General features: G+C 38.6%; 1 protein-coding gene across 1 annotated transcript; it reads left to right on the top strand.

Moving 5' to 3' along the window:
* Nucleotides 1–404: 404 nt before the first annotated feature.
* Nucleotides 405–23,350, top strand: LOC148854461 (putative methyltransferase PMT5). Its single transcript, XM_088984797.1, has 11 exons — nt 405–555; nt 662–1,027; nt 1,282–2,377; nt 2,588–2,723; nt 3,241–3,481; nt 18,341–18,566; nt 18,691–18,856; nt 19,073–19,374; nt 20,787–20,919; nt 21,758–21,963; nt 23,062–23,350. Exons 3-10 carry the CDS (start codon nt 1,866–1,868, stop codon nt 21,905–21,907), a joined length of 1,866 nt encoding a protein of 621 aa, XP_088840923.1. The 5' UTR covers nt 405–555; nt 662–1,027; nt 1,282–1,865; the 3' UTR covers nt 21,908–21,963; nt 23,062–23,350.
* Nucleotides 23,351–27,270: the final 3,920 nt, after the last annotated feature.

The raw sequence follows: 27,270 nt of genomic DNA, 5'->3' as shown, positions 1-27,270 counted from the left end.
AGTTGCCAACAGCCTTTCATATGGACTCGAACTCCATCAGTTTTAACGGAGGGATTAGTTGGGCCTGGTGAAATATTGCAAGTAGATCTCTTCGGTGGGCGGTGGGCCCATTATTTTTATTCCGTTGGGTATAAAATTGTGGGCCTGTTTAGCTGTAATTTGACACAAAGCCAGACCACAGATTGCGAAGGTAAACGAAGGACACTCTAAAAATTAATTAAATAAAAAAGAAAAATTCTCGTTCCAGCTTTACACCAGCTCAGATCAACCTAAAATCTGTTCATTTCTTTTGCAGAGGCAGACGAATTCACATCTGCGTCCCACAAGCCACAATCAGCACATTTCGACCTTGTATTGAAAAAATCTCCCAATAATAAATATAGAGAAGATGGTAAGATATCATCGGGAGACGTTCTGTCGGGATACGCTGTGGGGCATTGTGAGGCGCGATGTGAACTCGAAGCAAACTGCAGGAGAAAAAAAAACGCGCAAACAGGTTCGGTGAAAACCGGGCTAGCTTATTCCGATCCAGACCAATTTGGATGAATGGACCAGGTCATATAAGTCAGATTTTGGCAGTCAATCAATTTTTTTTTTGTTGGTCTCCTACTCTCCTTCCTTCTTACGAAGGCAACTGAACTGGGTGTGTCTGTGTTCACAGTTCACACTGGGCTGGGCAGTATGGAAGGGCATTACGGTAAATATGGAGAAGGGTAGTTACCATTTATTCACAGGGGGACTCAGGTAAAACGGCAAAATATTCCAGTTATTAACTTATTATTCCATTTTAAGTCCAAAATGATTTTTCTGTGCCTTTGTTTGTCTAAATGCGCGAGCCCCTGGAGGATGAATCAGCTATAAAAAGTCCAAAAATAAATTAATTCCTCTTTGGCACGAAAAGGAAATTTCGGGAGCGGGGCCGATCCAACAACTGAAGCCGTATTTCTCTACGTTTAATGGCGAATTGAGTATCTGCTTCCAACAGTTTCACCTCCTCTTCACTGTCTATCTCCAGACGGCGAAGCTGGTATGCCAAAACCCTAACGAGATCTGTGTGTATGATTTGGATGTCATCTCCATTGTTTCTCGGTTCATCTTTTTGTTATATCTGCCGCGATTTCGCTTCGCCTGAATTGTCTTTCAAAAGCTTTACTTTTTTTAGATCTGGACTTTTCTATCTTCTTAGATCGATGAAGACTACGTAATTTATAGTTTTGAAAGCTAACTAATGTGTAGTTTTTCTCCAAATGAATAGTTTTCTGGATCTTCAATGCATTGCAGGTTGATTTGGATGTTCCCTCTGGAGATTGGTGTGAGGACTGTTATTCCATTGACTGTGCTGAAGGGAGGAAATAGTGCTCTTGTAACTATTTAGTCTGGAAGGAAATTCGCCATTGTTTCGTCTTACATTTACGTAGAATGTTGGATTTTAGTGATCCGCGGAGCTGTTCACCCCTCTGCGAGTAGTTGTTGAATGTTCCGTCCCTTGATCTGAGGTTTAGTTCATAGATTTGGAAATATCTTCATTAAATTCCTGTTAGTTTGAACATTTCATCACACTTCTTTTTTGTTCCATCTCGTAACTGAAAAGTTTAGTTCTTTGATCCTGAGGTACTTCTACAAGCCTGAGTCAGAAGATTGTTTACTGATATCTCAGTATTTCTATTTAAGAAAGAAAATCTGGTGTTGTTATTTCAATGCTTTTAGTAATTCCACGAATTAGTTGCAACATTAACGGAAGAGTCTTGTATCTTATGTTAGACTATCCTTTTTCCAGATATTGGATATTTAGGTTAAAGTTATAGGCCCTTTATTAGATTCATCAATCAGCACTTTACTGCGGTTGCATTTTCAGTCAATTTGACATGAGAAGCCACTGGTCCCACAAACTCTTTCTCAAACTTGGCCGTAGACCGCCACTCAACTGGTTACTCCTGTGCTTTGTTAGTGTCCTTGCACTAATTGTAATCTTAGCCTCCCCTTCCTCGAACACTGTGGACTCTGTTCCTTCCTCTTCCATCCCCGACATTTATAAGAACTATAGAAGGATAAAGCAGCAAGCAGCTAGTAACTATTTGGAGATAACATCCCTTTCCTTGGGTACAAGTCATCCAAGGGAGCTTGATCTATGTAGCAAGGAAAGAGAGAATTATGTACCTTGCTATAATGTCTCTGCAAACCTGTTTGCTGGGTTTCATGATGGGGAAGAATTTGACCGTCATTGTGAAGCATCAAGATCAGGACCACGATGTCTGGTCCGACCTCCGAAGGACTACAAGATCCCACTTAGATGGCCAGCTGGTAGAGATGTGATATGGAGTGGTAATGTGAAGATAACAAAAGACCAATTCCTTTCTTCTGGAAGCATGACAAAAAGGTAAGAATATCAAATAAAGACAATTCAGAAGTGGTGCACATTATTTTTTTCTTTCAGAACTGAGAAATTGCTAATTCAAACCTGCTTCTTTCTAAAAGTTTTAAGACCCTTATTGTCATGATAATTAGTCCCTTGGCATATAGATGGGAGCCTGATTTCTTTCTATGTCTATGAGCCAATAACTCTCCCATCTTTCATCAAACATTTTAGGTTAATGTTATTGGAAGAGAATCAGATCGCATTTCACTCCGAAGATGGAATGAATATTGGTGGTGTCAAAGATTACTCTCGTCAAATTGCTGAGATGATAGGGTTGGGAAGTGACTCTGAATTTATTCAAGCTGGTGTAAGTTTTTGTTCCCCATTGCTTTCTTTTCTTTATTTATTTTTCCTTTTCTTTTCTGTTTTTTGGTGGGTATCATCTGGAACCATCACGGATATGCACAAAACTGGCCAAGGTGTCTAACACAAAATTTACACTAAAATATGAAGCATGTGACATTGTAGATACCCAGGTATAGGTGTCTGGGTGCCATAGTCAATGACAATGTCTAGGAGGGCTCCTTATATCAAACATAAATCTTGCCTTTTTGAAATATATTGCTTGGTGTAATGGTAAAATCTTGGGCCGACAAGCATGAGAATGTGGGGGTTTATGTTTGAGAGCAGCCTCTTTGTGTAAGAAATTCCAAAGGTTAGGTCTGTATCTAAATGTCTTATTTGAATTGAATAGTTTGTTATGAAAGAGGGAGAGAGAGAGAGAGAGAGGAAGGGAGGGGTCTTTCTTGAATTGAAATATATAGGAGAAGTCTTATTGCATTATACTATTTTGGCAACTTTAATATCTTTTATGTTAATTACAGGTTCACACTATATTGGATATTGGCTGTGGATTTGGTAGTTTTGGTGCTCATTTACTCTCACTGAATGTAATGACCATTTGTATTGCGGCATATGAAGTATTTGGCAGTCAAGTTCAACTGTCCCTTGAGAGAGGTCTTCCAGCAATGATTGGAAACTTCATTTCAAGGCAACTTCCATATCCAGCATTGTCATTTGACATGGTTCATTGTGCTCAGTGTGGAATCATCTGGGATGAGAAAGGTACTTATGGTGTTGGTATTGAGGCATTTTTTCCCTTATCTTGATTATTATCAAGTTCCCTAGTGGGTATTCTTGTTATACATTTAACCCTCTTTTTGTAATACTACAGTTTCTGGTTTTGTATATGCTCAATATTTGTACAGCTGCTTGATGTATTGGGTTTAATCCCATTTATACTCAATAGTTAATACAATATACTTTCCCTCCCCCCCTCCCCCCCCCCCCCCCCCAAAAAAAACAAAAACACTCCAGATGGTGTTTTCCTTTGCTTTTTCTTTGGTAAATGTAATTTTCATTCTTCCAGTTTTCTACTGAAAACTTGTTACTAACTTCTTGATTAACATCCTAAATAAATAATCCTCTTCCAATATAGTGAAATTATTTTTGAAGTAAATGCAAGCATTTAGCATGATAAACAAATAATAAATAAATTTGTTTAGAGTTAAATAATGCAACAAAAAACATCTTTTTTTTTTTTTTTAAACAATACCTTTCATTTTCCATTTCTGAACTCTGTCCACAGGTAAAAGTTATCATAAAGCTAGTAATGCGATAAGAGAATCATGACTCTTGTCACGATTTGCTGTTCAGACACCAATTTATTTCAAATTGGAGGCAAAGTAGAAGTAATATAGTCAGAAACACGAGTAGGAAGCTACCTTATTGAATTAGGCTAAAGTTAAATTCACTTGGAGATAATATCTGTAATATCAGGATTTAGGAAGAGAAGAATAAATTAGGTTTTGAGAGAGATGATTCGTGGATTGCAATGTGCTGTCCTATTTGCTTCTTAAAATAATAAATATACAATTACAAATATATCCCTAATAAGTAAGGGTAAAAGCAGTAATGAATAATATAAAACAAAAGAGTTGGGCCCACAGCCCAATATGAAATAAAGGCCCAATAATCTGGAGTTTAGGATCTTAACCCTCCCCCTTGAGCTGAGCAAAGGTGTCAATCATGTCCAACTTGCTTATATTGTGCTGTAGTTTTCAGTTAGGAAAACCCTTAGTAAGAGCATTTGCTAGCTACTCTTTTGAGGCAATAGAAGGCAAACTTCTCTAGAAATAACCCTCTATTGTATGAAGGGTTGATCAACCTTAATATGGTTTGTCCTATCATGTTGAATAAGGTCGTGAGCAATGGTTATAGTAGCTTGATTGTCACACAATCATAGTTTTCAAAGCGCCAAAACGAGGCTGGGCAACTGGGGGGCTCCTAGTTGCCTAGGCGATGAATTTTTTTTATGTTAAAAAATAGATCCTAGGGTAGTTCCGTAGGTACCATAACCATATTTCTTTAATAATTATTCATGGTTTTCATAAGAAAAGTATAAAATTCATATTAAAGTATAGAAAATCAACATATTCATGAGAAGAAAAGGAAGAAGGAAAATAAAACTAAAAAAATATAAGGGCTGAACCCTTATTTTTGTTATAGGAAAAGAAGAAAATAAAAAGTATTGGTAGTAGTAGTAGAAGAAGAAGAAGTAGAAGAAGAATATATGGAAGGGGAAAATGTGCTGATTATATAAAATTTTTAGTTCTTCCTTACTTATTGGTTCAGGTTTTTAAGTCTTTGAGGGTTCAATACAGTATTTAGCAATGTTTGTGTTGATTAAACCCTAATAAATAAGGAAATAATAAAAAGGAATTAGTATATAAACACACAAAATGATTATTTTAGTTTAATAATGTCTATTTTATAATTATAATCTCAAAAAAGAATGAATAAAAAAGTATTTTATAGTAGGAAGTAGAAAACTGTTAGGCGATTGGGCGAGCCGAGCCTCAAAGGTCGCCTTGTTGCCTAGGCGTCGCCTTGACAACTATGCACACAACACAACATCATAGGTTTATCAAAATCAACTCTTCGCTCACCCAGCAAGGACTTAATCCACAATGTCTTAGAAACACCATGTACTATAGTCCTATATTTTGCCTTTGCACTTGAATGGGCAACAACTGATTGTTTCTTGCTCTGCCAAGAAACTAAATTACCTCCACCAAGAGTACAATAGCTAGAGGCTGACCTCCTATATCAATAGAGCATGACCATTCTGTGCTAGTAAATGGCCTGAATCCTCATATGTCTATGATTAGCAAACAAAACACCTTTCCTAGGTTGACCTTTTAAGCTGCACTGGCTCCTCTTAGCAACTGCTAAAGGAGTATCTCTAGGAGCATGCATAAACTAGGTCATCACACCTGTGGCATATGAGATATCAAGCTGTGTCATATGTCATACACATGTACAAGAGTTTGCCTTCCAAACACTGGACTACTCCCTTCTTTGAGAGTAGAGTGCTATTAGAACGGGCAGTTGATGATTGGGGTTAATAGAGGTATCAACTGAAGTTCCAAAACATACTTCCTCTGTGAAATAAAGATGCCTTCCTTAGAATGTGCCACCTCAATCCCAAGTAAGAATCTAAAAATCACCATGGTATTAATTTTAAATTTCACACTAAGAAAATGCTCTAGCTTCTCCATGTCAAATGGATCATTTCCTGTCACCACTATGTCATCAACAAAAACACAATAAGTCTAGTGAGAGAAGGGCCGCATCTCTTAATTGTATGATCAAATTAGGCTTCAGTATAACAAATCTTAAGTAGAGCATCTCTAAGTTAATCAAACTAGGCCGTAGGTAGTGACTTCTTTAATTAGCAAACCTTACTCTTCTCAGTAGAATCATTAAAACCGGGAGAAAAACCATATACATCTCATTCAAATCACCTTTGAATAAAGCATTCTTGACATCAAGTTGTTACAAAGGCCACGAGTAGGATGCGGCTAAGGAGAGGAAAATCCAAACTAAATTCATCCTTACTACAAGTGCAAAGGTCTCCAAATAATCAACCCTGTAAGTCTAAGTTTAATCCTTGGTATGACTATGAGTATATCCTTATATCTTTCTATTGACCCATATGCCTTGTATTTAATAGTAAACACCCATTTACAACTCACTGCCTCCTTCCCATCAAGTAAATCTACAATCCCCTAGGTATTATTCTTTAATAATGCATCCATCTTACTTCTCATAGCATCCCTCCATACATGAATGTATAATGCCTTTTATATGGTTTTGGTTATGGGCTTAGATGGGACAGATGCTAGAAAGGATTTTATATGCAGGAGATAAAAGTTATAGGAAATATACTTAGAGATGCAATGGGCAGTGGAAGAGTGATGCTTACCTTTTCTAATGGAAATGGGGAGATCAAGGTTGGTAAAAGGAACAATAGAATGGGTTGGTGGTGGAATAGGTACAATAGTAGTGGTAAAAGGAGAGAGATCAATATTTGTTGTCTTTGTGGTGCTGGGGGAAGCTCAACAATAGTAGCAAGACCAACCTTTGTGTGCCTTTGATACACCTGTAAGGGTTCTGCGGTAGGAAGGGAGGTAGGAAAGGTAGTAGGAGTATCAAGAGAAGGAAGAGGAATGTGAGTAGAAGTAGGGGAAGAAACATCAAACACTTCTCTCCTCTCTCCTTGAGAAGAAGCACAAAAAGAATGGGGAGTAATCCCAAAGAAAGTGGTATTCAATGAAGCAGATTCACTACCATTGATAGGATCAAAACAACAACCTTTTTGTGTGGAAGCATAACCAAGGAAGACACACTTTCTTGATTGAGGATCAAACTTTGATACGTGGGAGCCATGAAAACGAACATGGAAAGTACAACCAAAAATCTGCAAAGGAATGGATAACAAATCATCATTGGGATATATACAAGACTAAAGGGAATTTTATATCCAAGAACCCAAGAAAGTACCCTATTAATCAAATAAGTTGTGGTAAGGACAACATCACCCCAAAAACGAATTAGAGCATGATACTACGGGCTACTTCAAGAATATGACTATTTTTCTTCTCAGCTGCCCTGTTCTGATGAGGTGTATAAGCGTAGGAGCTTTGATGAGTAACCCCATAATTGGATAGGTATTCTGAAATACTCTTCTCAAAATATTCTTTAGAGTTGCCATGTAAGAATCATCTAATGGAACTGACAAATTAAATTGGGTACCTCATCTAATCAATTAAAGACATGTATAGTGGAAAAAATCATCAAGACATCAACAAATATCAAGAAATATCTGAAACTACCCACAAAAAGAACATGATATGGCTCTGGACACATTAGTATGAACATTATCAAAATAGGAATCTTATATTTTTATTACTTAAAAAATAAGAATTTTTGCAATGTTTTGCAAGTTAATAGCCTCAAAAGTACCCTCAAACATATCTTCAGAGAAGTGGAAAGATTAACAAAGGATATAAATGCTGATTTTAGGTGGATCAGGAGGAATGCAAATGGGTTAGCAGATACTTTAGCCAAACAAGGGGCTACAATGCAACTATTGGGCTTCATTGTAACTTTGGTTGTAATTTTTTGGGATGACATTTGGGTCATCATTCTGTACTTATCTCCACATATTTTTAATTAATGAGTCAATCCTTATTGCTGATTAAAAAAAAGTACAACTTAGACAACTTGACATCTTTAAAGAATTTAGGAAATCAAAAGGACATACAGGAAAAAGGTAAATGATCCAAATGATAGTAAAAAGCAGCACTCTATCAACAGACTCCAAGGTAATAAACCTAAAGGCAATAGATTGGAATAGTCTTCTCTCAAGCACATCAAAGAGGAAGACCTCATTCTCATGGCCACGTCTAATAATCTTTCAAGACTCCAATCTTGACAAACACAAAAAGTAGGGAAGGAAGTCACTGAACAGTTCAAGTCTTTGGTAAGACTACTGATAGAAAGGAAATTGGTATTTGACTTAGGGACATGTAAAACAGATGGCAAGGTTAAGTTGTCAGAGACTTTGATGTTTCCCTTTCTTGAGACAGGAGCAAAGGATTCATAAGCAGTGGAAACTTTCTCTTTGGCATGTTTACTTGAGACAATAGCATGATTAGTGTTAGAGTGAGCCGAATAAGGGTAATTTAGTAATCTTATGTCAGTTAAGTACTTTGCTTATGTGGCTGTTTTATTAGAGTACTCTGCCCCACACTTAAGTGAGGGCAGTTTAGTCTTTGTAAGTGTAATTAGAACCTAATAAACACAAGGGGGTCGACTGAATGGGACACTAATCAGTTCGACTAAACCCTCCTGTTCTCTCTTTCTCTTGTCTTCTTCCTCATCTTCTTCTTCCTTCTTCACTGGTTCGGACTACTGTAGCTGCTCCAAAACATGGTATCAGAGCAAGGTTTCTGACCTGCTTCCGCTTGCAAAGCATCTCAGCTGTGTTCGTGACACCCTCCTCTTCGTTTCTAGTTGGTTAATGGAGAGAGCTGGTTCGCCCTAGGTCTGAGACATCACAGTTCGTTGCTCTCTGCTGTGCACAGTTTTCTTCATCAAGGAAGGTGATTTCAGCAGTGAATGGTTGGCTGATACTCTCAAAGGAAGGTTGGTTATTTAGTCCTCTTGTGTTGCTGGTATTTCTGGGTAGGAACCCTTCAAGAATCAGTTAGTACTGATTAGAACCTAGAGAACTAGGTTCATTGTTGCCCTAAAAAGGGCTGTGTGTGCAGTAGCCGAATGGTGTAGGGCTGCTGTGAGTTGTTGAGTGGTGTTAGGGCTGTTGTAGGTGGCCGAGTGGTGTAAGGTGGAATGCAGTGACCTTGCCAAGCTCCTTGTGGTCGTGTAATGCCCTCTTAAGTGTGTTAAACAAATCTGAACTGGGTGTAGCAGTTTGACTGTGTTGTGGTGCTTGTGATGCGCAATTTTTTTTATTGAGTGGTTGTAAGAGGGCCTACTGTTGTGTTGTGGTGCTTGTGATGCTTATGTGGGTCGTAGGTGTGTGAAGTCAGCAGTAGTGTAAAGAAGAACAAGTGTGTGCTCCCACTGTTGTGTTTAGGGGCTGCAATAGGTGCTGAAGTATCAAACTGTGAACAACATCAATCAGCTTGTAGCTGAGAAGTAAGGTTAGAGGCAACTGTGAAAGAGTACAATGGCAGCAATAGGAGATGGCTACAATGATCAGAAACCTAATGTGGTAATTTCCTCCGACTACCTAGGGGTACAAATGACCTCAATTAAGCTGAATGGGGAGAACTATGTTCCATGGGCCAAATCAGTGGAAGTGTTTCTCAAGGCAAAGAAGAAAGTAAAGCATGTAAGAGATGAAAAGCCATCGGAGGACTCTCCAGGGTTTGATGATTGGGAGCAAGAAGATGCTCAAATCATGACTTGGCTGTGGAATAGTATGGAACCTAAAATTAGTGCCAACTTCATGTTTCTTGATACGGCTAAGGATATATGGGAGCATGCTAAGAAGCTATATTCTGGACAAGATAACACAACAAGAGTGTATCAGCTTTATCAGGAGTATTTTGATTTACAACAAGGAACCAAAACACTAGAAGAGTACTATGCCAACATGAAGAATATAAGGAATGAACTCAATGTCTATCACCCCCTTACTCCAGATATTAAAGTTCAGCAACAGCAAAGGGAGCAACTAGATGTTACAAGATTTTTAGTGGGGCTGAAGTTGGAATATGAACCAGTTAGAGCCCAAATATTGGGGGGCTCTACTCTTCCTACACTCGAGGAAGTATTCTCAAGGCTTCGTAGAATCTCTTTGGGACAGATAGAGAACTCCACACAGTCTGATAGATCAGCACTTGTGACAGCTCGAGGGGTTGGATATAGTACAAGAGGGGGAGGTCATGCTCCCCGAGGAGGCCGTGGCAGTTCCATGATTAGTCGGGGTGGTCGTGACTCAGGGGGAGGTCGTGGCAGAGGGAAGAATAACTCTACAAGGAAATGCACTCATTGTGGTAGAGAGGGACACACAGTGAATTTCTGTTATGATCTACATGGCCCTCCCTCTAAATGGGCTAATCATGCTATAGCGGGTGAGGTTGATATCAGTGACAGTAAACCGGCAGACCGAACTCATCCCACATCTACATCTACCTCTGGGAGGGAAATGGTGAGCGTACCGCGTGATGAGTATGAACGGTTCCTTCAAACTACTTCACAGCACACCACTGCCACACTTGCCCAATCAGGTATTGCTTGCATGTCATCTAAAACCTCTCCCTGGATTATTGACTCTGGAGCCTCAGATCATATGACCGGGACTCCAAGTGTGTTCTCTTCTCTCTCTGAAACCTCCACATCACAAACTGTTACACTTGCCAATGGGTCCTCATCTCCCATATGTGGTGTTGGTAATATTGACATGGCTCCTGTGCCCTTATCATCTGTTTTATATGTCCCTAAGTTTCCATTCAATCTTATGTCTGTTAGTAAAATAACCAAAGCTCTTAACTGTTCCGTTACCTTCTTTCCTTCCACTTGTGTTTTTCAGGATCTCAAGACGGGGAAGAAGATTGGTGGGGGGCATGAAGCTGGTGGACTGTACTATCTTGACGGTGGTGGATCTTCAATTGCTCTTCAGACTTCGCTTACTCCTCTACAATGGCATTGCCGACTGGGACATCCATCTCTCAAGGCCCTCAAGATTTTGGTCCCGTCATTGAGTCATTTGTCAGTTTTGCAATGTGAGTCATGTCAGTTTGGGAAACATCGTCGTGTGTCCTTCAGACCAAGAGTTGAGAGTCGTATGTTGAGTCCTTTTTCTTTGGTTCATTCAGATGTTTGGGGTCCAATCAAAATAGAGTCTTATAATGGGTACAAGTATTTTGTCTCCTTTATTGATGATTGTTCAAGAATGACATGGATTTACTTAATGAAAGAAAGAAGTGAATTGTTTTCTATTTTTCAAAAATTCCATGCTGAAATACGCACACAATTTGGTGTTCCAATCAAAATTCTCCGTTCAGATAATGGTCGTGAATACTTTCTTACTTCATTTCAACAGTATTTAGAACAGCATGGCATTATTCATCAGACATCATGTGCATACACCCCTCAACAAAATGGGGTAGCTGAACGGAAGAACCGTCAGCTTCTTGAAACTGTTCGGTCTATTCTTCACCACATGAATGTTCCTAAACGTTTTTGGAGTGATGCTGTACTCACTGCATGTTTTCTCATTAATCGGATGCCCTCCTTCATTCTTCATGGTCGGTCCCCCTTCTCTATCTTGTTTCCCACTTTATCTCCATTCCCATTAATTCCTCGTGTCTTTGGTTGTGTGTGCTTTGTCCACAATCTGAGCCCTGGAATAGACAAGCTAGATGCACGCTCAATTAAATGTGTCTTCCTTGGCTACTCACGGACTCAGAAAGGGTACAAGTGTTATAATCCCATTACCCGGAAGTGCTATGTCTGTCCTGATGTCACCTTTTTTGAATCAGTCCCCTTCTTCTCAAGTCCTGAAGCACCCTCGTCTCCACCCGCACTTCCTCTTCCTCTCCCTGTCAGTGATCCAGTTCCAGATGTTGTTGTTGGAGTAGACTCATCACCTCATCCCATGCAGATCACCACCGAACGTCCACCAATCCGGCAAGTGTATACACGTCAAACGGCACCGGCCCCTCCTCCAGTTTCTACCTCATCTGCGGATCCTCTCATGGCTCCTATTGTTGAACCCTCAAACCTTGATCTACCCATTGCCTTACGGAAAGGTAAACGCAGTTCGACCCTCCATCCCATTTCCAATTTCATTTCATTATCTCGTCTTTCTACATCACATCGCCAGTTTGTTTCCCTTTTATCCTCTATTTCCATACCTAACAATGTCCAAGAAGCTCTCAGTTCACCTGATTGGCGGCAGGCAATGGAGGAGGAACTTTCTGCTCTTCAACATACTCAAACGTAGGAACTTACTACTCTCCCACCTGGTAAGCATGCTGTGGGATGTAAATGGGTGTATACTGTGAAATACTTTCCAGATGGTAGTGTAGAGCGTCTGAAGGCCAGACTTGTTGCTAAAGGTTACTCCCAGTTGTATGGAGTAGACTACATGGAGACATTCTCTCCGGTGGCTAAGATTGGTTCTGTTCGTGTACTAATTTCCCTGGCAGTTATGTATGATTGGCCTCTGTTTCAGCTTGATGTCAAGAATGCCTTTCTCCATGGTGATCTTGTGAAGGAGGTATATATGGAGCAACCACCTGGGTTTGTTGCTCAGGGGGAGGATGGTAAGGTATGCAGATTGAAAAAGGCAATTTATGGGTTGAAACAATCGCCGCGTGCTTGGTTTGGGAAGTTCAGTGAAGTGGTGAAGAGTTTTGGAATGAAGCAGTTCCAGGTAGATCACTCAGTGTTCAGCTATGACTCAGAAGCTGGGAAGATTCTATTAGTGGTCTATGTGGATGATATTGTCATTACTGGCAGTGATAAATTGGGGATTGGCAAATTAAAGGTATTTTTGCAAAACCATTTCCAAACAAAAGATCTTGGAACATTGAAATATTTCTTGGGAATAGAGGTTGCCAGGTCAAAACAAGGTGTAAATCTGTGCCAAAGAAAATATGTTCTTGATCTATTGGAAGAAACAGGACTGTTAGGTGCAAAACCGGCTGAGACCCCTATGGAACCAAATGTTAAGTTGAGCAGTGATACAGGAGAAGTATTTGAAGATCCTGGAAGGTATAGACGACTAGTGGGGAAGCTGAACTATCTAACTATCACGAGACCCGACATATCCTTTGCAGTCAGTGTGGTGAGCCAATTCATGCAGGACCCTCGTATACCTCACTGGGATGCAATTCTTAGAATTGTGAGGTATCTGAAAGGAGCTCCAGGCCGTGGACTATTGTATAAACCAGGAGGAAAACTTGAAGTAGTGGGGTATACAGATGTAGACTGGGCAGGCTCAGTGAATGATAGAAGATCTACTACGGGCTATTGCACATTTCTTGGAGGAAATCTTGTGACGTGGAAGAGTAAAAAGCAGACGGTTGTGGCCAGAAGTAGTGCTGAAGCTGAGTATAGGGCCATGGCACATACTACCTGTGAGTTAGTGTGGTTGAGGAATCTTCTACAAGAAATTGGGTTTCACATGGATAAACCTATGAGACTGTATTGTGACAACCAAGCTGCACTCCATATCTCATCCAATCCTGTATTTCATGAGAGAACAAAGCACATAGAGGTTGATTGCCACTTTGTGAGGGAGAAGGTCCTTGCTGGAGAGATAAACACAGAACATGTGGGCTCGAATGATCAATGGGCAGATTTGTTTACAAAAGCTCTAAACTCAGGGAAAGTGAATCATCTATGTAACAAGCTGGGATTATATGACATATATTCTCCAGCTTGAGGGGGAGTGTTAGAGTGAGCCGAATAAGGGTAATTTAGTAATCTTATGTCAGTTAAGTACTTTGCTTATGTGGCTGTTTTATTAGAGTACTCTGCCCCACACTTAAGTGAGGGCAGTTTAGTCTTTGTAAGTGTAATTAGAACCTAATAAACACAAGGGGGTCGACTGAATGGGACACTAATCAGTTCGACTAAACCCTCCTGTTCTCTCTTTCTCTTGTCTTCTTCCTCATCTTCTTCTTCCTTCTTCACTGGTTCGGACTACTGTAGCTGCTCCAAAACAATTAGCTATAGTACAAGTATTTAAATGGGCAAAAGCTGTGGAAAGTCCAGAAGTACCAGTCATGCTTGCAACTGTATTCTCTGACTTTAGAAATGTATTGTACTTGTCAAGTTCAGCTCTATCTGTAGCTCATGTCTGTCTGCAGTTACTGGTGGAGGTGGCCTCTAATCATCTGATGCAGTAGAAGCTACTTTAGCCTTTTAAACCTTCTTCCCACTATTACCATTTGAACCGATAGGCGTGAGATGAAGATGTAATTTCCAACATGTCTCCACATGTCTCCTGAATGTGCTTAGGCTTCTTGCAATAATCATACACTCCTTTACTGTTTCTGATAAAAAAATCAGACACTCCTACCTTCTTCTCCTATACACCCTTACTTCTTGTCATAGGAACCCCCTTTGGTCTCATGCTGACATAAGCAGAACAGTTTGTAGATGGAGTATGTAGCAGCACATGTCTTCTGCTCTGCTCACTATGTACTAGATAATAGGCCTGGGAAATAGTGATATCATCCTGTGCAGAGAGATATGCTGCCTGGTGATGTCAATTTTTTTTATTCAACCCAATGAAAAACTCAAAGAATTGGTTTCTCTCAACCAACTTCCTATTAGATAGCAGCACCCTTAACACTTCCTTACTCTACATTCTCCAGATGATCCAACTCCTACTAATAAGGCTTCAGTGTTGAAAAAATAAATGGGCATTATTCTCCCCTGCTTTAGATTATTCACTTTACGCCTCAGTTGATATGCACTTGCAAGAGTCATAGCCTGGGAGTAGTTCTCTGCAACTCCATCCCGCAACTCCTCACCAGTTTTCATCCAGAAAAACTCTTGCTAGTGATTGCATAGAATAAACCATGAGATTATCATATAGTTTTCCTGCACCAATCGAGCATGGGAAGCATCTGTTCCTTTCACTTCCCTTGTAGTATACCCAGTTTGCCACATCCCTTTATATATATGCATGTAGATTGAGCCCACTCAAGATTATATTCCGATCAAGTTTCACTAAAGTAACTGAGATGCTTTAAGTATCCACAGTCCCCATTGGAGCAACTTTGGGCTCTAGGTTCTTCTTAAAGTCAATTTTAGTATGCTCCATAATTCCAGCTCCACCAGAAAATAGTACTATAAACAAAAAAAGCACTAACCTCAAACCACTTTGACCTACAGTCAAGTACACTCCAAGAATTTAGGGTTTCACCAACTGCAACCTAGGAGAAAGGGGGATGATGCAGTTGTTCCTACCACCCTCTGACTATGAGCACCAGCCCCAATTCTTCTCTTAGATGCCTAATCTGAAATGGGTCCAGTTTCTCCAGTTGGTTCTGGTTTTGAGAAAATACCTTGGCAACCTACTCCAAATACCTCTACTAAGCAGACAAGATCAATCAAAGATAATCAGAGACTCAAAACCCCATACACACTGCTGATCCTAGTAGCGCATGGATCTAGACAAAGAGAGAAAAGATTGAAACCTTCTCTAATAACTCAGAGATCATATCTCTAATATTTTGGTTATTGTAATGAATCACGTGAAAGAATCTCAAGAAAGCAGATCAGGAAGAGAAGAAGAAATTAAGTTTTGAGAGAGATGAATTGTGGGTACCAGTGTGCTGGCTCACGGTCCAATATGAAATAAAGGCCCAAAATCAGAATAACCTCTACAGTCCACGATCTCCACAGACCAACTTGATTAACTCAACTAGTATTTTCCAAGCATCCCCTTTATCTATCCATATACTGCTTCCACATTCTTTTCCTCAATAGGGTCCATATCTTTCATAGGCAATTAACTGGCACATACTAGAAAACAGTGATCCAGACGTCATTCTAGATGGGTGTAGAAAAAAAGTTAGATGCTGGCTGTCAACTTGATGCAACCTCCTTTACCTGGCATTGGGACTGGGAGTGCTGGAAAGATGTCCATCATCAACAGAATACATGACAAATGAGCTGTGTAACATTGTGAAAGTTTCAAGGTGAAAGAGTTAATTGAATGCGGATTGCATGTATAAGTTAATGGGAGGTTGTATTTAGGGATGTAATTGGGTGGGATTTGGATTGGATCTTGCCACATCTCAGTCCAATCTGAATATCTGATTATTAAAATCCAAATCCAATTTCAATCCGAAATTTAATCAGATCTAACGGTCTTAGAGATCCTATTAGATTTTCAGATTTTTGGATTTAATCTGAGTCCATTTCACCATCTTTATATTTAAAATAAAAAGTACAAATAGATTTAATCACTCTTTGACTTAAATATGTAGCATAAGTTTATATAAAATTTAATATTTTGATAGTAAAATAAATTCATGAAAATAAAGTACAAGAATGGTATAAGAAACCGCCCAAGAGGAGAAAACATGAAGTACAATAACCATCCAACCACGATTTGCCCCAAATGAAATTCTTTACAAAAACAACCCCTGATGTCTAAAAACAAAACCTGCAACAAAATAAGGTGAGACCCTCTAACACAAATTATATACAGTTTAATCGGACTTGGATCTTGATTGATTCAAATAGTGTTAGATCCACATTCACCCAATTATTAAATGGATCTGAACTCTAAAAACCATATGATCAATTTATGCAAATGGATAATCTGAACTGAAATAATAAGATCTGATCTTGGACCGGGTCTCAGACTTTTGGACTCCGTTGATAGCACTAATTGTGGTTATAAGAGTGTGTTCCTGTTCTCAGACAGAATAGATTGAGTTATACACTGTGAAGATGGTAGTCAACAAGTAATTACTGTGCATTTAACTCCCAACCTGCATCCCACCCCTGAAAGGAATGGAAAAATAAAAAAGGAAATTTGAGAAGCAACAAAAAATAGTGTAGTTACAGGCTGTACATCCTAATTTTATATCAATAAAATTTGCCTTACCTTTTCTCAAAAAAAAAAATGCTGTACAGCCTCTGGTTGTAGAAACTACAAAGGTTTTTCTCTATATTAATAAATGATACTTTATCTCTTCTCAAAAGAAAAAAAAATAGTACAGTTTAAGTATAAATTAGGCTAATTGATTGCCTAGGCTTTTTTTTTATCAGCAAAGGATTAATTATATTAATAGTTGAAAAAAATTACAGAAGTTTGAGTATGCATTCACCCAAGAAGACAGCATACAATAATAGCCCAAAACAAAAATTACAATAGAACCCAAAATAGTTGCTGCCTAAGTAAGTACTCCTTGCTTGGCTAAAGTGTCAGCCATCCCATTAGCTGTCCTGCATGTCCAGGTAAACGAAGCATTCAAGTCCTCTTTCAGGCTTTCTATCTCCCTTAAGGCATGTCTATAGATCCAAGGTACATTGTGTTCCAAGAAATAATCACTTTTGAGTCTCCTTCAATTTCCATGTTTCTAAAATTTGATTGCTTAGCAAATCTGCCTTGTAGCAGTGCCATCAGTTGAGCCTTTAGTGTTGATTGCCTAGGTTTTTTGGAGGCCCAGGTGACCACTAGGCAGGAAGCAAGATATAAACATCTTAATGGGGGCAATTAACTAATTCTGCTTCCTTTACAGTTTTTTTTTTTTTTTGATAAGTAATAAAGTATTTTATTAAGATTAATCAAGATGAACCAACATAAGGTACATCATAGAGTTCCCACAAAGAGGCACGAGATGCTGTCTCAATACAAGGCAAAATTACAATTGAACCTAAAATAATTGATCCCTATGCACCCTTGCTTAGATAAAAGCTCTGCCAGCCCATTAGCCGATGTCCTCTCCCACCGAACTCTAATTGTTAAGTTGGAAGTTAGCCACTTAAATCTTCTCATCGCCCCCCTGAATGACCAAGGCACAGTCTCTGGTTCTTTCAGAAACCCATTTACCAAGCTACAATTTAACATGGATAATTGGTGTGTGCAGCCGATTTTGATTGATGGGAGTGTATATAGAGTTAAAATTAAGGGCTTTTTAATCCTTGTGTATCATTGTGTGTATGTGTTTTCTTTTGAAATCAGGGTGGTTATTGGAAGTTATTGTCATTATTTTTTGAAACCCAGGGAATTTACTTATCATTGAACCTAATGTTAACTGGACAATATTTATCAGTGTAGGATTACGAAGTAGCCGAATTAGAGTGCTGTGATTTTCACCTACAAATTATTTCATATTCAACAATGATATTTTCATTGTCATCTACTCATTCCATGATGCTACTACGTGGATCTTTCCCTGCTATTCTACTCTATATATCTTAATATCTTTTGTTAAAACCTACAGCACCTTGCTGGGGAAACTGATGTATTTTTGCGGATAAATATCAATATCACCAAACCCTCCACAATTTCATGCCATTGCTCTCTTCTCTCTCTCTCTCATGGTCAACTCTAATAGAAATTCTGTAAATCAGATGGGGCATTCCTTATTGAAGTAGACCGCGTACTCAAGCCTGGAGGTTACTTTGTTTTGACATCACCACCAAGAAAATCTCAAGGAGGGTCGTTGGATGCAAAAAAGACAATCTCATTTACACCAATTGAGGAATTCACCCAGAAAATCTGTTGGAGTCTATTGGGTCAGCAAGATGAGACTTTTATCTGGCAGAAAACTACAGATGTTCATTGTTATCTCTCTCGGTATTACACTTCTCTTTCAGTCTTACTTAAGAAAGCACTTACTTTTCCCTTTTCATTTAACTATACCTTAATATTGCATTTCTTTTTCTTTCTTTTTTTTTTTTTTTTTTTTTTTTTTTTGTAGCAAGCAGGATGGTGTACCTCCTCTTTGTAAGGGAGATTACAATGCTCAGTCATATTATGAGCCCCTCCTATCATGCATTAGTGGAACCACTAGCAAACGCTGGGTGCCCATACAGAAGAGGTCATCTGGTTCTCAGTTGAGTTCTGTCGAGCTTGCAATTCATGGAAAGTATTGTTTCAACACCTTTCCCCCTTCTTAATCTCGTATCTATTGTTTCTACCAGTAAAAAGCCGTATCTATTGTACTTTCTTGAGCGTACCCTACCTGTCATTTAACTGTATTGAATCTCATATCCGCTGGACTTTCCAGAGCTTCCCCTATTTGTCATTTTAATCTTATTGCTATTTTGCTCTAGCTATTGATTGGCATGCATACTGCAGGAGTACACCTGGAAGATTTTTCTGAAGACTCACAGTTCTGGGCATCAGCTTTAAGAAACTACTGGTCTTTACTTACACCCTTGATTTTCTCTGATCATCCAAAGAGGCCGGGTGATGAAGACCCTTTACCTCCTTTTAACATGATACGCAATGTGATGGACATGAACGCTAATTATGGAGGTCTCAATGCTGCCTTTCTTGAAGAAAACAAATCTGTCTGGGTGATGAATGTTGTGCCTGTCAATACTCCTAATACGCTTCCTCTCATACTTGATCGAGGTTTTGCTGGTGTATTGCATGACTGGTATGATATCCATATTAGTTCCTTGTATATTGTTTTTGCATCTATGTCAGAATGGATGTCTTGGCTAGTCAAATTTGGTCCATGAGATTTATTGGGAACCCTATTACAAGTACCTTGCATATGCATATGAGTATTAGCCTCAGGGATCATGGCCAGCAATCCACTTAAATCACAATAAGAAAAAACTTAAACAGGCAGATGTGTGGTCTTGACGAGGTGTTGATTTTTGTTCTTTTTTCATTTAAGGGCCTCTCCTGGCTATGACCCAAGGTACTAGTTTTGCTTGCTGGGGTTGAAAGGTCTCTATGAAGAGCCTTCTTATGTGCGGCACATAGATAATGGGAGTAGTAAGGCTACTTTTTTGTGTTCTTTGCTAACAAAATCCTCTTCATTGCATCTCACACTGGTTCATTATAGTTATCATCCTATCAAATAAATGAAAATCAAGCAGCTAATTAACTATTCTAAACAGTGCAGGATTCTATCAAAATAAATGGCAACTTTTCTTAAAAAATTAGGTTATGTTATGGCAACCTATTTACATGCGGCTACCAAGTGTTAGCCAAGGCATTGCTTTCAATATAACTAATAAAGGAACACCTCAAAACTCTAAATTGTGGATGACCTTCTACCAGTAGAATGTTGACAAGCATAAAGAACTCTGTAGGGGCAAAATGGCAGTTTCTGAATTTATAGTAACTAGTTCAATTTGGATGGAGTATTGGGTGGAAGAGTTGCCCCAAAATGGAATTTATTATTGTTGTGATGTGTATCTCTGTGCCTTCCCTATTTAGGAAGCAAAACTGATCAGGTTGAATCAGATTACCTAGATCCATGTATGATTTGTTAATATCAGGCTCAAATAGAATCTTACCAATTGGATTTATATCAGTTTCAAGTGGGATTTGGATATCGAATACCATTAATAAAAAAAATGCCATTACCCAATGTCGGTCCCAGCTATGTGGTATCTTTGAGGGGCAGACTGGATACTCAATGTTGAATGCCATTATTGAATTGAACTAAAAACAGTAAGTATATTTCATACTATTAATAAAATGAACTAAAATATTGCTTTGATATTGTATATTATGAACAAAATAGCTTGAAAGTGGCTTCTAATTTTAGTCGCTCTCTAAAAAAATGGCTTGAAAATAACTTCATTGAAACTTGAATGTGTGTGTGGAGGAAGGATCAGATTCGTGTGGATCCATATTTGATCCAATTATAAATGGTTCAAATTTGGATTGTTGTAATTGGATCAAATTTGAATTCCAAAAAAAGACACTATTTGCAGTTCTATCCATACTCTTACCTAGTTATGTCTATTATATGATACTCATTTTCCTTTGTAGGGTTTAAAATATAGAAAATATAGCTCACTCTCAGATGACATTGTCATGTGTGCACAGGTGTGAACCTTTTCCTACATATCCTCGAACATATGACATGCTTCATGCTAATGGACTGCTCTCTCACATTATCAATTCAGAGTGTGACATATCAAACTTATTGTTGGAGATGGATCGCATTCTACGCCCAGAGGTAGATTGAATTATCATCATCATATATATATATATATTTATATATATATATGGATTTGCAAACTTAGTTTACTAGTTAGTATTCGTAATGATGAAAGTAGGATGCAATCCTGTGTCTAGGGTTTGACCCCCACTCTCCCAGACTGCACCAAATAAGCTAGCTGGCACCTTCAAAGTAGCCTATCTGGATGCCAAGTGAAATGTCTGAATTCTGGTTTTCCTCTAAATTATTAAACAAGCCTTAACTATCTATGGATGGGTGGAGAAACAGCTGCTTGTGTCATTACTTGTAAATAAAAAATGGGAATGAGGTTCAAATGATGGAACAAAAATGAAATGCTTCCATTTCTGGGGAGCTTAAAACATAATTTTAGTCTCGAAACTGCTATTGAATAGGCGAAAATTTTCTTTATGAAATAGAATTTCAAAATACTTTTATCTTTATGCCATTTTATGGGGTAGATTCATGTATACATTGCCAATGGTGATGACAGATTATCCCTTGATACCACAAGGTAACCTTACTTTTTTCAATATCTTGTCATGTAATGTTGGTTAGGTTGTGAATTAATGTGTGTACCATGTTAATCTAGGGGTGTGTGCTGGGGGTGTTGAGCTAATATATTATTTGTTTATATTTATATCAACACAAGGGAGTTTAACATCTTGTTAATATCGAAACTGAACAACAAATCCATGTCTTTATCTGATCATAATATTGTACACTTGCATATGTATATTGGAGATCAAGCAGACAAAACAGTAAGAAAATGTGATTTTTACTGGATCCCTGATCTTCTTTGATTGCTTATTCTGATACTTAAGACATCCATTGCTAGGGATGGGTGGTTCTATGCGATAAATTGCATGTAATAGAGAAAACACGAGAACTGGTAACACAGGTTCGGTGGGAAGCACGGGTAATTCAGCTCCAGAATGACAATGACCGCCTGCTACTTGTTTGTCAAAAGCCTTTCTTGAAGAAATGATCATATCAAACTTGAAGATTCATATATTTACAGGCAGAATCAATTTTACACAGCTGGTAATTTCTCTCTTTTAATTTCAGGAATACAGAAATCATGTGATCTGCGAATGTAAACTTGTGGATATTGTGGTGCTGAAATTTTCTCTTTAGGCTCAGTTTGGAAGAGTACAGATACAATATGTAGAGTACAAAACCTTGTATTTGGTATGGCTCAGTTTGAAAGGAGTCAAATACAAATATGTGCAGTACTAATAAAGGTTTAGAAATACAAAATACAAGGCTTTGTACTGTGCATATTTGGAAAGAGTGCAAATACAAGGTTTTGCATTGAGCATATTTGCATTTGCACCTCTCAAACTAGCCTTAGCACCAATGGAAGTTGAGTCCTTTTAGAACATAGAATGGCAATATGCCTTTGATATTCGTACCATTAAGTATCAAAGTGCTAGTGAGAAAAAATGCCGAGTTTTAAGTATGACACACTGCATGGTTAGTTATTCTTTGAATTCGATGATATTTTTGAGTTCCTGTGATGGGAATTCAATGTCAGCCGTCACGATTGGGTACCAACACAAATGCTGAATCCTTGTAGAAGGACAAACAATTTATGTTGACGTGGTTGAGTTGTTGAAATTGATGATCGTTGCCAACCAAGTTTAGAGTACATATATTTTGAATTTCTAGTAATTGATGAACTATTTTCTTTATTGGATCATAAAAAATTCTGGTATATATGCCCCTAGAGAGAGATGGAGTATGAACACCTATTTTTTGAAATGAAGAACTAATAAAAATTGCATTTGAAGATATCCTCATGCAGACTCCAAGGATCAAAATTTCACAATGTATCGGACTGTATTGGTCGATATGACACATATCGGCCCGCCTCTGATGCCTTGAATTTTTAAGAAACACTTTTTTTCAAACGTTGAACATTAATATTCCCTCCCCTCTCTCGAATTCTGACAAAAAAAAAAAAAAAAAACTTAAAAAAAAGGTTGGCACGAGGTTCAAAAGTAACGATACGCCCCATCTGCCATTTCGGGGTGTATAACTTTGAACCTTGGCTGATTCTACTCTTATTTAACAAGTTACTGCACTTTTTTATGTTAAAAAAAAAAAATCTAATCAGTGTGGCTTTATTCTGAATGACAGAGCAGAGCATCAACCGTCAAAAACTTCTCTTCATTATTCGCTCAGAGTGACCGATGGATTCGAGTCGGAGATTGCAACAGGGGCTATGCGGAGATGTGATCATGTGAACAGAACAATTGAATCCCCCCCTATGAGTAGCCACAGTTGGTTTTTCGAAGAATTTGTAGCAATTCATTCATCCCATTTTTTCCCCAAATTTTTTATTCTAAACTAAATGGTGTTGGAGTGGAAAATATCATTCTTGTTGAATGGGGCTGTAGCTGGTCATGGAATGTAAGTTTGTGTATAACTCTCTCTCTCTCTCTCTCTCTCTTCATAGATACACACATACTCACAAGCACAAATCCATGTAACGTTGGCTGTAAGAGTATCCGTCAGCGGGGACAGTGGTTCGGTTTATTACAGCCCCCGACAACATACAAAAAGGGTTTGGGTTTTCAATTGTGATACCATGGTGGTTAATAGTATTCAGCATGGTTTGTAGTAATAGAGACATACTCTTGCCCCGCAGGACGTGGCCTAACCAACCTATACTACAAGAAATTATTTCCTTACCAATCCGGATTTCTCAAGGGTAGACAAATCTCAAACAACATTCTATTAGTAATGGAGATCTTGTATAAGATAAAGATATATTGCGATCAAATTAGACATGTCAAAGGCATTTGATTGTATGGGCTGGTTCTTTCTATATCATGTGCTTAAAAAAAATGAATATCCCAGACAAGTGGTGTAATATGTTACACCATTGCATCTCCACTGCATCATATTCTATCATATTAGCAGGTGAAGCGAATGATCATTTCAAGTTGAAGCGGGGGGTAAGACAAAATGACCCTATATCTCCCTACTTATTTATAGTAGGTATGGAAGTCCTCTCTCAACTGCTAAACAAAGTCTCATCAGAGGGGCAACCGGAAGGAGTGTAGACCAGTCGCAACAGCTCCCCCATTACACACCTCATATTTGCTGATGATTGTATTCTTTTCTGCAAAGCTAAGGTGGAACAAGTCCAGTCCCTTACCAATCTACTAAAGTCCTTCGAGATTATGTCCAGATAGAAGATAAATCATGCCAAATCCAGCCTATTCTTTAGTAGATATGTTCCCCGCCAACACAGGAGATTCACTCCTGCATGCTATACATTAGTAAATCACTGGTTGGCCCCAAGTACCTTGATACCCAAGTTGGTTTAATTCACCTCTCATCTCACAAGGAAATAACAGACAAAATCTCCTTTAGTTTAATTCACCTCTCATCTCACAAGGAAATAACAGACAAAATCTCCTTTAGAATCAACTCTTGGTGCTCCAAACTTTTGTCCAAAGCAAGGAGAACCACCCTAGTTAAATCAGCGCTTCAATCCATCCCGATGTATTCCGTGTCCACAACAATTCTTCCCCAAGTTGTAGGCTCTCAAATTGATAAGATAACTAGATGGCCTTGGATTTAGATCTGTCACCCAAATAAAAACACAAAACACAGTTTCCTGGAGCAAGATCTGTCACCCAAAGATGCAAGGTGGCCTTGGATTTAGATCCTTCACAACCATGAACAAAGCCATGTTTAGTAAGCAAGTTTGGAGACTGCTAACTAACTCTAATGGGATTTGGAGCAAGCAAGTAAAAGCTAAATACTTCCCACATTCCTCTTTCTTTGCTACCAAAAAATGCCACCGCAGTTCCTCATGGTGGCAACAAGCACATCAACTGATCAGCAAGTTACAACCAAATTTGTTATGGACTATCAAAGATGGAAACTCCATTTTAGCAATGTCAGATCCATGGATTCCCACGCTACCAGGTCACATTCCGCACCTGAAAAAGTTAGCTAACAGGGATCAAGTACGAAACCTGAAGGTTTCTCACCTAATAAATGCTGATGGTACATGTGATATGTCAAAGCTTCTTCAACTTTTTCATGACCACACCATTCGGCACATCCTTCACACTAGCCTGGAACCAAATCTCTCCTCAAATTTCCTAATTTGGAAGCGTAATGCCACGGGTATCTTCTTTGTGAAATCAACCTATCAGCACTTTAACTCATTAGAGGACTCTCCTTCAAACACCTTCTTTGAGTGGAAGCTCCTCTGGAAGCTCAAAGTTCCTCACGGATTTCAGGTATTTATTTCTATGGAAGTTGTTGTGGGATGGTTTGCTCACTTGTTTGTTTGCTCACTAAAAACAAGTGTGCGGCTTGTCTAAGGGAAAGTGAGAGGTCTTGCACCTTTGCAACCTCCATGAAGAAACAGTCCACCACCTATTTTTCTAGTGTACCTTCACTCGTGCAATTTGGTGTGAACCCCAAATTGGCTTAAACCCAGCTCTCATACAAAACCAATCCATGCATGCCATTATCAATGACTGGTTCCAAAGCCTAAATGCACACCATGGTAAATTATAGGCAATTTGAAGTCTAAGCCAATTCAGCATCATTGCCTATCACATATGGAAAGCACAAAACAAACGCATATTTGATAACATCATGCAACACCCAAAGCAAGTGATCAACTCATCATTTCATTATATACAGGAAGAGACCCCAAACCCATCACAGCCCCAACATAGCATCAATCCCTCTCCAAGAAATAATGTTCCAACACTTTTTATTGATGGCTCTTTTGATCCAAATACTGGTCATGCAGGACGGGGGTTCATCTTCCAATTTCCCAGCGAGCAACTTACCATCGCAAAAGGCACTCCCTGTTGGGTGATCAACAGTTATGATGCTGAAATCCGAGCATTATAACAGAAGCCCGAACAAATGGAGCCAGAGAACTATGGGTATTTTCTAACAACAAAGCTTTGGTGGAGCTAGCAGCGAATGATAAAGCATCTTCTTGGACTGAGCAGTTGTACAGGAATCACCTTAAAAGACTAACCTCCTTTTTTGATACTATATATTTCGTGCATATCTATAGACAAGATAACCACATAGCCCACCTTTTTGCTTATATATCATGCAAAGGGCAATTAAAGTTACACTACAACTCTCATGTATCTAATCAGGTTTCTTGGTCAGTTTAATACTTAAAAAAAAAAAAACCATGTCTCCCGCCATTTGAATTTAAGGTTTAAGGCTATGAGCCAGGTTACATCATACTCATGCGTGATGAGGCTATAGATTGTACTGTAGCCGGTGAGCTCATTAGTGTGTATATCGATGAATTATGATTAACGTAAAGGGATAAGCGGGTTACTAGTAACTACAACTAGATGTCTTGTGCATTAGGGAAAGAAATGGAACTTTCACCTAATGGTGAGCAGTGAGCTCAGTGATACAGCACAACCCTGCCTTCACCGCTTGCAGACCCAACAAACAAATATGAGTTTTTACATTGTACAGAAAATGGGTATGTGAATTTTCTCAATTAATTCTTTAGATGGTTGGGTACGACGAATTCATGTATCACGGTTGAATGATTTCAGGCCATGCCCCTGAAAATTTAATAAATGCTCATCAAACAAGACCCACCCAAATTGCAAACCACCTCCGTGATTGATCAAATCCCTTCCAGTATCATGTATTTCGGGTAGCATAGATTAAGGGGTTCTACAATTTTCCCGTTGAATAATTAAGGGTATTCCCTTATAAATGATAAGGGGTTCTATTATGGTACCAGAATTATATGATAGCGGAAAAACTTGTAACCAATATCATAAAAGTGGGGGCTAATTAGGTGGTTATTTATCAAGTTCACAACAGAGGGTATTGATTGGTCAAAGCCCTTTCCGGTATTATGTTTTTCTGGCAGCATAGATTTTTTGATAATTAAATAATTATTAATTTTATAACCATTAAAAATATCACATTTTTTTGTAAGTTATAAAAATCACAAAATAATATGATATTATTTCGATGAATTGTTGATTCCTTGTTGGAATCTGCCTACCTTATAAAGTTCCTATTTGGTATCCAATGCATTTGCATGTTTTCCCTCGTGATCAGCACTACTTAATGACATTAAAGCAAGGAGAAAAAAAAGGATGAATAGAGTGCACTCCACTCAGAATTCTGAATCCCCTTACAAACCGACAACAATTCAAAGTTTCAAACAATTCCACATATAACAGCAAAATCCACTCGTATATTGGCATGAATTACAAGTTGATAACTACCCCAATTGTACGGTGGAGCTAAGATTTGTTGGGGTGGACTGACCATTAAACCCCCCCCCCCACCCAAAAAAAAAAAAAAAGGAATTGG

The sequence above is a fragment of the Nelumbo lutea genome, chromosome 4, assembly GCF_056320005.1.
Source record: "Nelumbo lutea isolate HS-2025 chromosome 4, American lotus-T2T, whole genome shotgun sequence".
Classification (NCBI taxonomy): Eukaryota; Viridiplantae; Streptophyta; class Magnoliopsida; order Proteales; family Nelumbonaceae; genus Nelumbo; species Nelumbo lutea.
The sequence above is the reverse complement of the archived record's forward strand: the minus strand, read 5'-3'. Positions and strand labels throughout refer to the sequence as shown.